The 18,949-nt window shown below is 37.7% G+C and overlaps 2 protein-coding genes across 22 annotated transcripts in view; one reads left to right on the top strand and one right to left on the bottom strand.

The window, feature by feature from the left end:
* LOC132399618 (coiled-coil domain-containing protein 178) overlaps positions 1-18,949 on the top strand; it is a 310,549-nt gene that overhangs the window by 107,627 nt on the left and 183,973 nt on the right. For all 19 annotated transcript variants that reach the window (XR_009514032.1, XR_009514029.1, XR_009514031.1 and 16 more), the window contains one exon: positions 17,078-17,191. Coding sequence is in view for 15 of the 19 variants with exons in the window: in XM_059980243.1 (XP_059836226.1) it covers positions 17,078-17,191 (114 nt within the window). In the remaining 4 variants the exon portion in view is untranslated. The remainder of the gene's footprint in view (positions 1-17,077; positions 17,192-18,949) is intronic.
* The window catches only part of LOC132399677 (uncharacterized), a 53,052-nt gene that overhangs the window by 6,288 nt on the left and 27,815 nt on the right, over positions 1-18,949 (bottom strand). For 2 of the 3 annotated variants that reach the window (XR_009514041.1, XM_059980327.1), the window contains exon 2: positions 919-1,107. The exons of the other annotated variant lie outside the window; for it this stretch is intronic. Coding sequence is in view for 1 of the 2 variants with exons in the window: in XM_059980327.1 (XP_059836310.1) it covers positions 919-1,107 (189 nt within the window). In the remaining variant the exon portion in view is untranslated. The remainder of the gene's footprint in view (positions 1-918; positions 1,108-18,949) is intronic. 3 annotated transcript variants of the gene reach the window in all.

Here is an 18,949-nt window from a genome sequence, read left to right as displayed (position 1 = left end):
ACTCTCTTTTTGCCTGTTAGTGTTCAGCTGGAACAATACTCGACAAGTTGACCTGCACAACAACATACACATCCTAAAAAATAAAAGAACTAATATCTTTATGTTGTTGAAATATTTATTTTAATGGTGGAAAACACCAAAAATTGTGTGCAAAATTATTGCATAAATAAAACTAGCTCAACCAAAGTGTAACTAAAAAGTTGCTTAATAAAGCCAGCATATGATTAGTTACTTTTAAGATGCAGAATCTTTCTCCTCATTGATCTGTTTTCAAATGTTTTCTGAAGAAAATGACACTGATTATATTTTACTTACAAGTACAACAATGTTTTATGTGTTCAAAGCTATTGCATCCATTGATCAACGAATGAAGAACTTGTTGTCTTTTAGTCAGTCTGTGTTGAATAAAATTATGCAGCCTGATCATTAACCATGCGAGGAGAAAAATGTTTGGAAATAGAGCAAGTGTATGTAACTATCAGGGTGGACGCCGTTATGAATACATCCTACTAATTGAACTGATCCTGTTGTAAATATGCAGACCAGGTTGTTGGCCTGTTTATTTTCTGACTCATTTCTGCCGAATTGCATCATTCTGTGCTATAACAATTCAAAATCAGAATATCACTGGCATATGTCACAAAATTTGTCTATTTAGCGGCAGCAGTACAATGCAATACATGATAATATAGAAAAAAAGTAGGTCAATTACAGTAAGTATATGTATGTATATTAAATATTTAAATTAAAGATAGTGCAAAGCAAAAAATAATATAAAAAATGAGGTAAAAACACAAAATGCTGGCAGAACTCAGCAGGTCAGACAGCATCTATGGAAGGAAGTAATAACGTCATTATTACCTCCTTCCATAGATGCTGTCTGGCCTGCTGAGTTCTGCCAGCATTTTGTGTTTTTACCTCATTTCCAGCATCTGCAGATCCACTCGTGTTGCCTAAAAAATGAGGTAGTGTTTCTGGGTTCAATGTCCATTTAGGAACTGGATGGCAGGGGGTAAGAAGCTGTTCCTGACACTTCCACTGTTCCATAGTTCCATAAACAATAAGGAACAATTGAGTGTGAGAGGGCATTAATAGGATGATAAAATGCTGCAATAAAGAAAAGAGGAGATTAGAAATACAGATGAATGGCGAAGATGTAAAGACTAAGTGGTGAAAAATGGGGCAGTATTTTAATGGAGGAAAGAGAATAAAGTAATTTAGAGGAAGGAATAGTGACACTTTTTTTCATACTTATTACTACCCGTATTTTCATTTGCAAATGCTTTGTCAGGACCAAATATCAAATCAATTGAGCAACAAATGAAGAGTGTAAATTTTGGGAGAATTATTTGGTAAAATTCCACTTGCAGGATGATGTACTATTTTACCACTTATAGGCATTTGTTGTGAATTTAGTTTGTAATGATAGAATATCAACCTGAATTGTTAACCCAATGTCACTTACCATTGATGCTTCCTGCTTCCTGGGTGTCTCTGACAATCTTGTTTCTATTTCAGATTTCCAGCACTGAGAATTATTAAACCTCAGATGTGCTCAATTTGTTTTTGTCCATATTTAGTATCAAAGGACAATTAGCTTTTCTGAAATCATTATTACTGACCAGCTTAATTTATACACGGACTTTAATATATATTGCAATGTAATAATCATTATGTAATGTCATGTGTGTTATGCATGCATTTATATAAGCTTTTTATCATTAACAGATTGACTTTCTTATCAACTCAAGTTTTTTTTCTTATGGAATCTGGCAATGTTGATTATCTAGTCATCTGGATTTGTTCTCAACAAAACATAAAATAAATTGTATTTGCTGTAAATATGAAATGGTAAACAGAAAATGCTGGAAATATTCAGCAGGTTAGGCAACAAAAGAATCAATTAACACTTTCAGTCTTAAACTCTTCTTCAGATTGAGTGTTTACATCTTTTTCTGTTTTTAGTATTAAATAAGTTCTTTTGAAATATAATTTGATGTAACATAGAAATTAGATTTCCACTCTCTAAGTAGTAATAAAATAAATGACAAGATCATGGTTTACTTAAGGTTACCCATCAACCAGATTGCAGGAACACCTTGAATTTAAACACAAAATTGACTACCCTGCACAAATTCTATAGTCCATACACAAGAATATTTTATCCTGTTTTTCCTTGAAAGTGCTCTGAAATATTTTGGACCATAAGACATAGGAGCAGAATTAGGCCATCTGGCCCATTGAGGACAGATGGAAGCCTCAGTTAACATTTTAATAGAAAGATTACATTATCTCCAGTTGGGCACTTGCTTTAATGTCTGACCTGAACAGCAGAGTTGCCTCACTACCATTCAACATCAGATTATGTATTAAAACTGCTTGATAAGGGCTTGAGCTGACAACCTCCTGATTCAGAGGCAAGTGCAAAAACATGCAGGCACATTTGAAAACTGCACAGCAAGACTTTGAAGATTAGTGAGACTTCAACATTGAATTAGTAAAACAACAGGATGTAACGGTGATGAGTCTTTCAGTTACTACAGTCACTGTTAGGAAGTTAATGACTGACAAACTTTCAATTGGAAGTATTATAGTCCATTTTGATTTGATGACAGATGTAGAAGAGCATGCAAGGGCTAATGCCAGGCATATCTAAAAGTAATATTATGAAACCAGAATTCTGGATTTATGTGCTGTTGAGTAGCAGAAGATAAGTTCTATAGACTAAGCTGTGTGAATTTTTATAACCAATACAATTTCCACGAAGTGCAATTTCCCCTCAAAGTGCTGATGTGAATAGATATTCTTTCATCATTTGTAATTTTTAAATGGTGATAAATGAAGATGTATGGTCCAGAGAGACAAAGGTCTTCCTCTACCTGAATCTCTGAAAACTAACACCCCAGTGCAACGACTAATTAGGAAAACAAAGAGGGTCGTTGTTCTCTGCAAAAAGACTTGAATACAAGGTAATGTTAATCACATATCCTGTTTGTATCAGCTCACATTTGGTTTGCCAGAGCTCTGTTCCTTACACACACACATAGACCCCTATCCCACACCCCTTTTAAACTTATTCGGTCCCTGTTTAGTACTCCCTTTCAACTTGTCGGGTTTCACTAGAAAACCTCAAGTCACTATATAACATTTATGATTGGTAAATTAAAATTGTGGTGGTGTAGTTATAGAAATAACACATAACAGTCTGGAAAATCTTTCTCTCCAGACCACCAAAGTCCAGGATCATGAAGAAGTTTTAATGTATATGGTATCTCCTAGAATATAATGCACACGTGTTGTTTTCTTAACTAAGAAAGATATACTTAATCAGTGTATAACAAAGGGTTATAGATTAACTTTTGGGATGAGGGATATTGTTAATTGAATAGAGATTAATCAGACTAGGAAAAATACTCAAACATAGGGGAAATGCCCTAGAAGAAGAAGGAGAAGAATAAGAAGCAACCTAATTGAAACTTATCAAACTAATTCAGGGCTTGTCAAATCCTGATCTAACTTGAACTTTTACATCTGACATCATAAAGTTGAAAAGTCTCCCTCATGTTGATCTTGAGCAGATGTACACATGTGATTAGTGAAAGTATCTTTGATGAGACCAGCTGCATTTACTTACCAAAGGCCTACCGTGGAAGACACCTGAATTTCCTGGGGTTCAAAAGAAACATGCTTATATTTCAACAATAATTAAAATGATTATATATTAAACTGGAACAATTCATGGGAGCAGAAAGGGAATGCATGGCAGCATAGAGCTCTTTTGAGGAGGCACTCTAGAATCATTCTTAAGAGATGTAAGTGCTCATCATTGACACATAGAATAAGAAATATAGAAACCTTTATTTTTTGGTAGAGCACAGGAAGGTACAGTTTAGCTTTTCAGCAGGGATGCATCCATCGTGGAGTTCACAAGTAAAATGTTATAAATTAAATCTGCATTTCGAAGTTTTGGATTAATAGTACAGTAAAATTATATTTCTTGATAGTTGAGTGGTTTTATTCCTACTTATTTAGATTTCTTGCAGCAAGCAAACACTTAAGAAAGAATCAGGAGGACTAAAAGATGGCACGAGATTGCTCTAGCAGACAAGGTCTAAGTGAATCCTAAGGGTTTCTACAGATATGCTAAGAGCAAAAGGATGACAAAGGGCAAAATTAGTCCTCTAGAAGATCAGCATGATAATCCATATGTGGAGCCAAAGAGATGAGGGGGATATAAATGGATTTTTTGCATCTGTATTTAATTGGGAGATGGCACAGTATCTATAGAAGTGAGACAAATCCGCAGTGAGTTAATGAACCCCATACAGATTAGAGAGAAGAAGTTGTTTGTTGCCTTGAGGAAAATTAGTGTGGATACATCTGCAGCACATGGCAAGGATTTCCGTCGAACCTTGTGGGAGGCAAGTGTAGAAATTGCAGGGGCCCAAGCAGGGATATTTAAATCATCCTTAGTAACAGGTAAGCTACTGGAGGATTGGAGGACAGCTAATGTTGTTCCTCTGTTTAAGAAAGGATTTGAGAATAAACCAGGAAATTATAGGCCGGTAAGCATGATAGTACTTGTGGGAAGTTAATGGTAGGTATTCTAAGGGGCCAGATTGTATTTGGATAGACAGTGACTGATTAGGGATAGTCAGCATGGCTTTGTGCATGGTAGGTCATGTCTAACCAATCTTACAGAGTTTTTCGAGAAAGTTACCAGGGAAGTTAATGATGACAAGGCAGTGGATGTTGGCTACATGGACTCCAGCAAGGTGCCACAAGGGATGATGGTCCAGAAAGTTCAGTCCATTTGGTATTCAAGGTGAGGTAGTAAAATTGATAAGACATTGGCTTTGTGGGAGAAGCCAGAGAGTGGGTAGTAGATGGCTGCCTCTCTGACTGGAATCTGTGTCTGGTTGAGTGCTGCAGGCATTGGTGCTCGATCCATTGTTGTTTGTCACCTATTTGCAGATGACTCCAAGATTGGATGTGTAGTGGACAGAGAGGAAGGCTATTAATGCTTGCAGCAGGATCTGGACCAGCTGAAAAAATGGGCTGAAAATAGCAAATGGAATTCAATACAGATTGTGAGGTTTTGCACTTTGGTAAGACCAACCAGGGTAGGTCTGATAGGGGGAGTGGCAGGGCACTGAGGAGTGTGGTAGAACAAAGGGATGTGGGAATACAGGCCCATAATTCATTGAAGGTAGAGTCACAAGTAGGGTTGTAAAGAAAGCTTTTGGTACATTGGCCTTCGTAGATCAAAGTATTAAGTGCGGAGTTGGGATGTAATGTTGAAGTTGTATAGGATATTGATGAGGACTAATTTTTAGTATTTTGTGAAGTCTGGTCACCTACCTACACGAAAGATATAAATAAGATTAAAAGATTGTGGAGAAAATTTACAAGGATGTTACTGGGACTCAAGGGCTTGAATTATAAGGGAAGATTAGAACGTTATTCCCTAGAACGTCGAAGATTGAGAGGAGAGTTGATTAAGTTATACAAAATTATGAAGGGTATAGGTAGGGTAAATGCAAGCAGGCATTTTCCACTGAGGTTGGGTGAGACCAAACTAGAGATCAAGAGTTAAGGTGAAATGTTTGAGGGGAACATGAGGGGAACCTTCTTCACTCATAGGGTGGTGAGAGTATGGAACGAGTTGCCAGTGCAAGTGGTGGATATGATTTCAATTTCAACGTTTAAGAGAAGTTTGGGTAGGTACATGGATGGGAGAGATATGGATGCCTATGGTCTTGGTGCAGGTAGATGGGACCAGGCAGTTTAAATGGTTTGGCGTAGACTAGAAAGGCCGAAGGGACTGTTTTTGTGTTGTTGTTTTCTATGACTCTGTGACTCTCACGGTGTGCAAACTGGAAACTTTATAAAATGGATGCTTAAAAGATTGGAATCTCCCTGTACCTATACACAGTTCATGGATAAACTGCTAAAATCATTTATATTATATTATTGCCCTTATCTCAAAAAATGATTGTTGATTTTTGGTACATACAAAATATATTTGAATTCATTAAATAAGAGAACTAATGTTCAAAATCTACCAGATAACCTGGCATCTTGGGAAAATAAAATTTAGAATTAGATATATCCTTATCCTGCTGAAAACCAGTGTTAAGATCGTTCTCTATCTCCCTTCTATAATTCCCATCACAATTGTTACTAAGTCATATTAGTATTGATTCATTATTGTCACATATATTGAGATACAGTGGAAAAACTTGTCTTGCATACTATTCATACTGATCAAATCAGTACACAGTGCATTGAGCTAAAGCGAGGTAAAACAATAACATGCAGAGAAAAGTGTAACAACTCCAGAGAAAGGGCTGTGCATTTAAATTATAAAATATGTGATTATTTTGAGGTAGATTGTTAAGTTAAGAGTCCATCCTATCCTACTACTGAACCATTTAGTGATCTTATTGCAGTAGCACAGAAGGTGTCCTTGAGGCTGGAGGTACATGTTTTCAGCTGGATGGGAGAGCAAAGAAGAGGGAATGTCTGGGGTGGGTGAGTGGCTGCTTCATTAAGTCTGTGAAAAGTATAGGCAGAGTCCATAGGGTAGATGCTGGTGTCCCTGACGTGCTGAGCTCTATCCACAATTCTCTGCAGTTTCTTGCAGTCATGTGCAGAGCAATTGGTTTACCAATGCCTTACCAAGCCATTATGCATCCAAGTAGGATGTTTTCTATGTGCATCAATAGAAATTGATAAAGGTTGATTGGAACATGCCAAATTTTGTTAGTGTCCTGAGGAAGTAGAAATGTTAGTGAGCTTTCTTGGCCATAACATCAAGTGGTTGGACCAGAACAAGCCATTGGTGATGTTCATTCTTAAGAACTAAGCTCTTAACCTCAACACTGTTGTTGTAAACAGGAGCATATACACACTGCGTAGTTACATAGACAATGAGAAAGTTATCCTTTTTCTGTTTGTTGATGTTGTTTACTGATGATTCAGTGTCACTAGACCCTGCCACTTTGGAATGGCCCATACTTTCATTAACTTGTTGATTACGGTCAGGGGCTGCTTAGATATTCAGTGTTAATGGAGACTTTCCAAGGTTCAAAGTAAATTTATTATTGAAGTACATGTATGTCACCAGGTTGTATCATTTTCTAACAGGCTACTCAATAAATCCATAATACAATAACAACCATAATAGAATCAATGAAAGACCACACTCAGTGTACAAAAGACAGCAAACTATGCAAATACAAAAGAGAAATAATAATAATAAATATATAAGCAACAAATATTGAGAACATGAGATGAAAGGTCCTGGGAAGTGAGTCCATATGTTGTGAACACAGTATATTGAGGGGGCAAGTGAGGTTGAATGACGTTATCTCCTCTGGTTCAAGAGCTGATGGTTGGGGCATAATAAATGTTCCTGAACCTTATGGTATGAGGCCTAGGGATTTTGTACCTTCTTCCTGAAGGCAGCAGTGAGAAGGGAGCATGACATGTGGTGGGTTTCCTGATGATATATGCTCCTTTCCTGTGTACAACACTTAACATAGATGTGCTTAATGGTGGGAAGGCTTTCACTGTGATAGGCTGGGCCATCTCCATTACTTTTTGTAGGAAACACCTTGGTGTTTCCATACTAGGCTGTGATGCAACCTGATGATATACTCTCCACAGACATCAAAAGAAGTTTGTCAGAGTTTTAGATGTCATGCCGAATCTTCACAAACTCTCAAGGAAGAAGAGGTGCTGCCATGCTTCCTTCATAATTGCACTTACGTGCTGAGCCCAGGAGAGGTTCTCTGAAATGTTAATACCTAGGAAGTTAAAGTTGTTAACTGCCTCCACCTTTGATCCTCAGATGAGGACTAGCTCATGAACCTCTGTTCCCCTTTTCCTGAAGTCAATAATCAGCTCCTTGGTCTCTTTGATATTGAATAAGAAGTTGTTATTGTGACACCACTCAGTTAGAAAATCAGTCTCCCTCCTATTTGCTGATTCATCACCACCTTTGATTTGGCCACAGTTGATATGGGTGCCTTCCATTGTGGAATGTTATTAGGATTAGGGGTTAGTGAATCTGTTGTGCACTACAGGAGGAGGAAATAAGAAGTCCATGAGCTAGTCTTCATCAGGGTATCAGAGAAGGTGGAGAGGGTCAGCAACTGTAAATTCCTTGGTGTTATCATTTTTGAGGATATGCCCTGAGCCCAGCATGTTGTAAGTGCTATTATGAAAACACAGCAAAGCCTCTACTTCCTTAGAAGTTTGTGAAGATTCAGCATGACATCTAAAACTTTGACAAACTTCTATAGATGTGTAGTGGAGAGTATATTTACTGGCTGTATCACAGTCTGGTACGGAAATGCCAATGCCCTTGAATGAAAAGTTCTGCAAAAGCTCATGTATACAGCCCAGTCCATCACAGAGAAAGCACTCCCACCATTAAACACGTCCATATAAAGCATTGTCCAGGAAAGCAGCATCTATCATCAGGGACCCCCACCACCCAGGTCATGATCTCTTCTCAATGCTGCCATCAGGAAGAAAGTACAGAAGCCTCAGGACTCGCATCAGGAGCAGTTATTACCCCTCCACCATCAGCCTCTTGAAACAGAGGGTAGAAAATCACTCAAAATCACTTACCCCATCATTGAACAGTTCTCACAACCTATGGATTTACTTTCAAGGACTCTGCACCTCATGTTCTTGATATTTATTGCTTAGTTATTTTGTATTTGCACAGTTTGTTGTCTTTGCACACTGGTTGTCTGCCATATTGAGTGTGGTCCTCCATTGATTCTATTATGGTTTTTAGATTATTGCCACAAGAAAACAAATTTCAGGTTTGTATATGCAGAGTATATACTTTAATAATATATTCACTTTGAACTTTGATATACACCACACCCCACCTCCCATTTCTGAAGTCAATAACCAGCTCTTTTGTTTTGTTGACATCGAGAGAAAGGTTGTTGTCATGCTACTGTATCACTAAGCTCTCTCTCCTACTTGTCATTATTTGAGATACGGTCCACCACAGCATTATCATCTGAAAATTTGGTGGATGGGGTTAGAGAAGGATCTGGCTACATATTTGTGAGTGTATCATGGGCTGAGGATACGAACATGTGGAGCACCAGTTTTTAAAATATTCATAGTGAACGTGTTGCTAGGTATCCTTACTGATTGCACTCAGGAAATTAAGGAATCCAATTGCAGAGGGAGGCCTTGACTTCCAGTGTTCGAAGTTCAGTAATGCAGTTAGCAAACTATTTCTATGATGGGTTCCCAACTTTCTTTATGCCATGGACCAATACCATTAGGCAAGTCTGTAGATCCCCAGTTGGAAACCCCTGATCTATACTAATCCGATTTGGTAGCTATTCATCTATGCCAGTGTTCATTCAGATACTTTTTAAATGTCATAAGATTCTTCCTCTACAAGCTTTTCAGTTCATGTGCTTCAGAATGTAACTCAGGCGTTTGCTTCAGATCCTCTTACCCTCTTAATCCTCATCTTAAACCTACACATTTGTATATTCATTGGTCTCTGTCTCCATTACAGAGAAAAGTTTCTTATGATCTTTCCATTTTTGCCCATATCCAGAATCTCCTCATAACTGAAATCTAAAGTACATGAGACGTAGTCACAGTTATTCTACTGTTCTTCTATAAAAACATATAATTGTCGTTTATAATTTTTGATTGTAATGCACTGTCGGGTAAATAATGTTGTTGGATTTATGTTAACGTTTTATTGGTGTTCTCAGTGCTTCAGAACATTATATCACAGTAGTATTCCGAGTAACAATTCATGGGCTGGTTACTCTTTGTATATTGCTATAATTTTAACTGCAAGGAATTTATTGGGGCACAATGCATCAATAACACTTTTCTTCAACAATTTATGCGATGTATATATCCAAGAAAATGAGAAAGAATCATATTATCTAAATGACGAGAGATTACAGAACTCTGAGAAGCAGAGTTTTAATGATTGATTTTTTAAAAGTCTACAAAAAAGATTAATTCTAACAATGTTATTATTCATGGCTTTCAAATGAGGGGAGTTAAGCTTCAAATTATAGGACATCGGTGAGACCACCTATTGTGTTCAATATTGGTTGCCTTGTTCATGCAAAGGAAGCAATCCACAGAAGGTTTAAATAAATTGCATCTGGAATGGGCAAGTTGTCTTACAATGAAAAGTTGGACAGTGTATGTAGGTTTGTATCTACTGATGCTTAGAAAAGTGAGAGGGAAAATTATTGAACCATATAAGTTCCTAAGGGGCCTTAATAAGGCGGGTGTGGAATGCATATTTCTTGCCGTGTGAAGAATATAGAACTGATGATCAGTTTTTAAAAATAAAGATTTGCCTATTTAAGATAGAAATGAGACAGTATTTTTCTATCATTGAGTTTTGAACCTTTGAAACTTTCTCAAAGAGCGGTGGAAGCAGAGTCATTACATACTTTTTAAAGCAGAGCTAGATAGACTCTTGATAAATCATGAGATGAAGGTTTATCATAGTTAGATGTATTTCCAATAGCAGCCAGATTGATCATGATCTTATTAGCTGCTGAAGAAGGCTCAAAGTGTTGAGTGGTCCACACCTACTCATAATGGTATGTTTGTATGTACGGACGAGTGGTGCAGTAAAATACCCTGAAAATGTTTTGCTTTATTGCATCAAATCTAAATGAGTTTTTAATTGAGTACTAAGCCATAATTACTTCTTGGAAAATTAGCTGGGCATAAAAGAACTAATTTTATGTCTGTGGATTAATTTCTTCCAATGAATATCCCAAAATATAAAGGTCTTATGAGTTTGTTTGTACCATTTTTCCAAAATAGCTTTGGCATTGGCAATCTCAAAAATGATCTTTTTTAAAAAAACAGAATTTGTTAGCGCCAGATTCATTAATACAGTGTAACGGACTATCCCTGTGTAAAGCTTACTCCTTTCATAAACAGTGCATGTTTTGGGTTGATTTTCTCACATTGACACTACCTTCCTCACAGCTCTGATGTCATGAAGTAGCACTTGAAGAATCACATCATAATCACCATCTCTGCTAGCGGAGAGTATTTGCAGGCCATGAATGACAAAAATTAATGGAGTTGTTAACAGTATGTAGGGTAGTCTTAGGATATAGGGTGATATTGATGTTCAAAGTTCAAAGGAAATTTAGTATCAAAGTATGTATATGTCACCATATACTACCTTGAGATTCATTTTCTTGTAGGCATTTACAGAAAAATAAAGAATTATAATAGAATTTATGAAAAACTACACTTAAGAAAGACTAATAAACATCCAATGTGCAAGAGGATAAATTGTGCAAATAATAAATGTTAAAAAAACTAATTTATACATAATTGTAGAGTCCTTTAAAGTGTCTAAAGCTTGTGGAATCAGTTCAACATTGAGGTGAGTGAAGTTATCTCTGCTGGTTCAGGAGCCTGATGGTTGAAGGGTAATAACTGTTCCTGAAACAATGGCTTACGCATTGGTCCCAGGTTAGCTTCTCTGGTACAGTAATGTCAAGGAATTTAGAGTTACCGACCCACTCCACCTCTAATTCCCTAATGAGGACTGACTTATGGACCTCTAGCATCTTCCTCCTGTAGTTAATAATCAGCTCTTGATTATTGAATAAGAATTAGAATCTGGTTTATTATCACCGGCATATGTTGTGAAATTTGCTAGTTTAGCTTTAGCAGTACAATGCAAAACATGATAATATATTGTGTTAGTAAAATAGACTGAAATATGGCAGATGCTGTTTAGTCCTGATAGATATGATGTGAATATGTTTAGGGGATGTGGAGGAGGCTGAGACATACACCATGAATAGTAAAGGCTAAGGGAGTACTGAAGAACAATGGGACCTTGGCATGCAAGTCTAAAGATCCTTGATGGTGGCAAAGGAGCTAAATAACATGGTTTAGAAGGCATATGGGATACCGACCCTCTTTAGTCAGGGCATTGAATACACCAACAGGTTCAATGGTTCAACTTTAAAACATTAGCCAGACATCAACTAGAAAACTGCATACATTTCTGGTCACCACAGTTTAAGGAAGATGTGAGAGTGCTGAAAAGGGTAAAGAGAACATTCACCAAGATTTTCGCTTGGGTGCAGTGATTTATTTATGAGGAGAAGGTAGACAGAATAGATCTGCTTCCCTAGGCCAGAGGAGTTTAAGGGGAAATATATTAAGGTATATAAAATCATGAAGTACAAACATAGAGTAGACTGCAGGAAAACTTCCCCTTGTCAGGAGTAAATACAACAGAGTAAGAGGTTTAAGGGGTATCAGAGGGACCCTTTTCACATAGATAGTTGTGAATATCTGGAAAGCACTACCCAAGAGACTGGGAGAAGCAGAGTTATTGACAAGTTTCAAAATGAGTACTTTAATTGTTTAGGCAGAAATCTACAGGCTGAGATTTGAAAGATGGGATTAAAATGGATGGGTGCACCCTTTTTTAGCATGGACATGTGCTAAATGACCTGTTTCTTTGCTGTGTGACTGCATTCATGGGAGGAGAGTAGAGGGGGCAGAGGAACTTACATAAACTGCTAAAGCATGAAATACATCCTCCTTTTTGAAGAAAGGAAATTGGTGTGGTGGTGTCTTTAAGAGAATGATGACCTTTGTTAAATGTACTTTCGGAAGCCTTGCACTATAGCCAAATGCTTCTTCTTGAAGCAAATGTACAATATAACATTTGCCTAAAATAATAGATTCCCTGGTTCCACTGTTTTCATCCATGAATTTTCCTGAATTCTAAAAACAATAAAATGTCATGTGGCACACGTTCAAAGTTCAAAGTAAATTTTATTATCAAAGTGCATGTATGTCACCATATACAACCCTGAGTTTTATTTTCTTGTGGCCATGTTCAATAAATCTATGGAGTAATAACCATAACAGAATCGGTGAAAGACTGCCCAAGGGTGTTTAACCAGAGTGCAGAAGACAACAAAGGTGTGCAAATACATGAATGAATAAATAAATATCAAGAACCTAAGCTGAAGAGTCCTTGAAAGTGAGTCCTTAGGTTGTGGGAACATTTTACTGATAGGGTAAGTGAAGATGAGTGAAGTTATTCCCTTTGGTTCAAAAACCTGATGGTTGAGAGATAGTAACTGGTCCTGAACCTGGTGGTGTGAGTACTGAGGCTCCTGCACCTTCTTCAACAATGAGAAGAGAGTGTGTCCTGGTTAGTGAGGGTCCTTGACGATGGATGCTGCTTTGCTGTGACAGTGTTTCATGTAGATGTGCTCAGTGGTTGTCTACATGTATGCAGTGACAGTCGATAAGAATCCTGAAGCATGGGTTCTGAGAGTGAATGTAACTCTTAACTGTGAAGGAAAGTGCTAGGCAATAACCAGGTCCAACAACAAAAAGTTTAGCAACCTGCCTTTTAAGATTCAATAGAATTACCATTGTTGAGTCCCCTGCAATGATGGTTTTGTGGATTTTTTGCTGACCAGCATTTCAATGGATAAGCCATGCAAATGCTGTTGATGTAAGAGTGAAGGAGAAGTTGGATATCTTGCAATGAGTTCACTCCTCGCACCTTATAAAGCATATAAGGAGTATGATTCTCTGCTTGCCTGAATGAGCTTGAGACTGTTCATAACAAAGAAGCCTACTTGATTAGACCATAAGACATAGGAACAGAACGAGGCCATTTGGCCCATCAAGTCTGCTCCACCATTCAATCATGACTGATCCTTTTTGCCCTCCTCAACCCCATTCCCCAGCCTCTCTCTATAACCTTTTATGCCATGTCCAATCAAGAACCTATCAATCTCTGCCTTAAATGGACCCAATGATCTGGCTTCCACAGCTGCCTGTGGTAACAAATTCCACAAATTTACCACTCTCTGGCTAAAGAATTTTTTCCACATCTCTGTTATAGACAGATGCCTCCTCTGTCCTGAGGCTATACTCTCTTGTCCTAGACTTCCCCACCGTGGGAAACATCCTTTCCATGTCTACCCTGTCTAGGCCTTTCAACATATGATAGGTTTCAAAAAGATCTTCCCTCAATCTTCTCATTTCCAGTGAGTACCGACCCAGAGCCATTAAATGTTTCTTGTATAATAACCATTTTATTCCTAGAATCATCCTTGTGAATCCCCTCTGGACCCTCTCCAATGCCAACACATCTTTTCTTCAATGAGGAGCCCAAAACTGTTCACAATCTTAAAGGTGAGCCTCCACCAGTGCCTTATAGAGTCTCAGCATCACATTCCTGCTCTTGTATTCTAGACCTCTTGAAATGAATGCTAACATTGCATTTTCCTCCCTTACCACCAACTCAACCTGCAAGTTAATCTTTAGGATGTTCTGCACAAGGACTCCCAAGTCTCTTTGCATCTCAGATTTTTGGATTTTTTTCACCATTTAAAAAGTAGTGTGCACTTTTATTTCTACCACCAACATGTATGACCATGCATTTTCCAACATTGTATTTCATTTGCCACTTTCTGGCCCATTCTCCTAATCTGTCTAAGTCCTTCTGCGGCCTACCTGTTTCCTCAACACTACCTCCCCCTCCTCCAATCTTCATATCATCTGTAAACTTGGCAACAAAGCCATTAACCACTTTAAATATTAATTCTCTTAACCACTGGCATTTGGTGGCTGTGGTGTTTACCAAACATAGAGTTTACTGTAATTACCCAGGCCTATCTAACAGAACCTCTCATAGCTGTCATTCTTAGCACCAAAAAGGTCCAGGATTTAAGACACATTTGTAGATTCCCTTTCAAGCTGCACATTATTCTGATTTGGACTTACGTTATCATTTTTTCATTGTTGCAAGGTCTAAAAGCGTAGAATTTCTTCTCCGATAGTGCTATGGGAGTAGCTTCTCAAAGACTAATATTTTCTCAGGGAAAATTTTAGATGGTCAATAAATGTGAACATTGTCAGCAACACTGAAATCCTGATGGAAGAATATCAAAATAAAAAGAAATATACAAGTACACATTGGAAAATTATCTATGGTAAATGTGACTTCTGAATGTTCATTTTGAAGAAAGTTGAAAGGCATCACAGGAAGTTGGATTGAAATGATGGCCAAATTTGAAGAATGGGCAACGGAGGACAGAGTGCCCTTGTTTAATATGAGAGTGATAGAAGTCTTGATAATCAATGATCAGAACAAATTAATGGGCAGTGGCTGGATTTGATCTTACAGTCATACATAAAGCAGGGCTGCCAAATGTCATTTTCAATCAATGAATGGTATGTGAAAACAACACCCAGTCAAATACTTATGAACATCTTAAATTGTTATAAACAGCCCCTCTGTTGCTTCTGCAGCTGATTAGGTAAGAGTTCCGCTCCTGCTGAAGGGTTTTGACCCAAAATGTTGCCTGTACTCTTTTCCTCAATGCTGCTTGGCCTGATGAGTTCCTCTAGCATTTTGTGTGTGTTGTTCAAATTTTAAGTTAAGTTGAGCTTTGGTGTTTGGCCTAGCAACACTTGCAATAGAGGACTAAGGAATATATTTTTGTAAGTGCATAAGCAAGAATAAGGTATTTGCATAATGATGCCATTTCATTGGCTCTGCTCTCAACTGTGGAATGTCTGGAAAGCAAAGCTGCAAGCAGAATGTTCTTTATCAACTACAATTCACCATTGTGTTCTATCATCCCCTCAGAACTAATCAATAAGCTTTCAGACTTTGGACTCAATACCTCCTTGTGCAAATCGATCCTTGATTACTTCACTTACAGACCTCAGTTAGTTTATATTGAAAACAACATCTCCATGATTTCTATCAGTACAGGTGCACCATAATTCTGTATGGTTGGACCCCTGCTCTACTTGCTTTATTCTTGTAGCTGTGAGGCTACCACTATCATTGGCTGAATCAAAGGTACTGACAAATCAGAGTGAGATTGAAAATCTGGTTGAGTGACACTAAAACAACAGCTTTTCACCCAATGTCAGCAAGATCAAAGAGTTGATTATTTTCTTCAGGAGGGTGAAACCAGAGATCCATGAGCCAGTCCTCATTGGGGGATCAGAGGTGGAGAGGGTAGACAGCTTCAAATTCCTCACTGTTATCAGTGGAACTGTCCTGGGCCCAGCACATAAATGCCACTATGAAGAAAGCATGGTAGCGTCTCTACTTCCTTTGAAGTTTGCGAAGATTCAGAATGGCATCTAAAACTTGACACATTTCTGTAGATGTGTGGTGGAGAGCATATTGACAGGTTGCATCACATTCTGGTATGGAAACACCAATGCCCTTCAACAGAAAATTCTCAAGATGTCATAACTCAAGTCAATCATGGGTAAATGCCTCTCCACCATCGAGCACATCTACACGGAGCACTGTTGCAGGAATGCAACATCCATCATGCTCTGTTCTCATTGCTGCCATCAGGAAAAATGAACCAAAGCCATAGGACTCACACCACAAGGTTCAGGATCAATTATTACTCCTCAACTATCAAGCTTTTGAACCAGAGGAGATAGCTTCATTCAACTTCACTTACCCCATCTCTGAACTGTTCCCACAATCTGTAGACTTACTTTCAAGGATTCTTCATCGCATGTTCTCGATATCTATTTATCATTTGTTTGTTTATATATTTATTCTTTTGTATTTGCACTGTCTGCTGTCTTTTGCATATTGGTTGTTTGTTCGTCCTGTTAAATGCAGTCTTTCATTGATTCTATTGTGCTTTTTGGATTTACTGTGTATGCTCACAAGAAACCTAATCTCAGGCTTGCATATAGTAGCTTTTTAATACATTTACTTTGAATTTTGCATAAAATTTTATTTCTACCTTGGTTTAAACCTTTAATTTTAGATAAAATAAAATAAGATATGGGAGTAAAATTTGGCCATTCAGCCCATCAAGTCTGCTCCGTTTTTGTGAAGCAAAATTATATTTTCTAAAAATTACAGTAGGCAATTCTGACTAAAGGCAACATATTTTGAAATGACATTTTCATGACTTGTGAAAAAAGCTATATGTACAAAATAACATGAAAATAATAGTTAAGTAATTGTTTGCTATTTTGCAATTACTTGTAGATATTTTTAATGTTAAACAAGAAGCTAAATGAACTGAAAGAAAGCCAACAATCAATGTCTGAAGATCTGGAGAATGAAAAAAAAGATTTGCAAAATAAGTTGATTAATGATCAGGTAAGGTTGTATGCTGGACTTCTTATGAATGCCACTTGCCAAGTGCTCAGCAGATGGCATCATTATATGAATAATGTTTGCTTGTAAGAAATAGGCTTGCTGAATCCCACATACATTAATTTCTTCTGTATGGAAAAGCTGTTTTAGGTTATCAATTTCACCTTCTAAGATAAATGCAAAAATAATGCTGGAAATTAATTGATTTGTATATAACATAATAAACAAAAATCTATGTTTATATTATAAGTAATCAGTTGGTCAATTATATATTTCTTAACATGCCTTAATGTTGAGCCCATTTTGTTTTGCATGTTGTTCAGGATACCATATTAATTTCATTGAGCAAGATAAATTGAGTGATCAATACATAATAAATAAATGACCATTGGAGTTATGATGCAGTGCTAATGAAATGAGATCCTACTCCTGAAGGTTAGATTATAAAAGATTTTTCAACATATGCAGCATGTACATTTGTAGGCTTTGTTTGCTCAGGCAATTGCTCTGGTGGATATGTGGAAGATTAGAATGGTTAGGCAAGTACTTATGAGCAAAGGTTTAGATGTACCAAAACTTATATAGATTTTTTTATCTATCTCAATATGCATCACAACTGAAAAATAACTTTTATAAAGTAATCACTGCAGCTAAGGTCACAAAAAAAATTAAACAATTTTTTTCACTGGATTATTTCCATGATAAACAGCAGTTGACTGGGGTGTTGATTGAATAATAACTGTTACCCTAGTCACATGAAGAACTCTTATGCTCTTCAAACTGTGCCAAAGGACCTTTCTCTTAAGTTAGACTGGGCCTTCTTTTAAAGTCTCTTCTGAATGCCAGAATTTCTGATGGCATAGTATGTTCTCAGTTGTTGGTCTAGATTTAATCTTTCAACCTATGGTCCACATTTTCTGGCAAAAGGAGTGTTGCATGAGAAATGGCATTAACCTGTGCTTGACTGTTGCAGAACTGACATCAAAGGTGCAACCATCCTTACAACAAATGGTGCCCTGTGGAATTTTTTAGTGATACAAAATGACATTTGAATGATTGCCAGCACATACCACTTTAGAAAATTATGTACCTCCTCCTCAATGATAGTAACAAGAGGGCATGTCACAGATGCTGAGGGTCTTTAAGCTAGCTGCCCCTTTCTTGAGGCAACACCCTTTGAGGATATCCTCGATGGTGGGGCAGGTTGTACCCATGATGGATCTATGGAGCTAGATGATGCACCATCAATAACTCTTGGAGACATGAGGCAAGATATAGGCTTTTATTGGCTGAAAGAAAGAACAAGCAGCATTTGACCACCACACTACTTCCTGGAGACTGAGGCCAGGGCAGTGTCCCCAATCGCCTTTATACCGGGGTCCGTGGGAGGAACCACAGGAGCAGTCAGTGGGTGGGGGGGGGGGGGGTGTCCAGACAGGTATATGTAGTTCACCAAACTGGATAAATCTACAACTCTCGGAAGCCTCTTGCGATCCTGTACATTGGAGCTTGTATATTGTGCTGTGATGCAACCTGTCAAAATGCTCTCCACCATACATCTATAGAAAGCTGCAAGTCTTTGGTGACATACCAAATTTCCTCAAATTGCTGACAAAGTTGATCTACTAGTGTGCCTTCTTTGTGATTGCATTGATGTGTTGGGTCCAGGACAGATTCTCAGAGATGTCATCACACAAAAACTTACAGTTGGTTACTCTTTCCACTGCTGACTCCACTGTTCCACATGTAACATAGGACTAA

Source organism: Hypanus sabinus, chromosome 1 (genome assembly GCF_030144855.1).
Source record: "Hypanus sabinus isolate sHypSab1 chromosome 1, sHypSab1.hap1, whole genome shotgun sequence".
Classification (NCBI taxonomy): Eukaryota; Metazoa; Chordata; class Chondrichthyes; order Myliobatiformes; family Dasyatidae; genus Hypanus; species Hypanus sabinus.
This window is presented reverse-complemented; position numbering and strand designations above follow the sequence as displayed.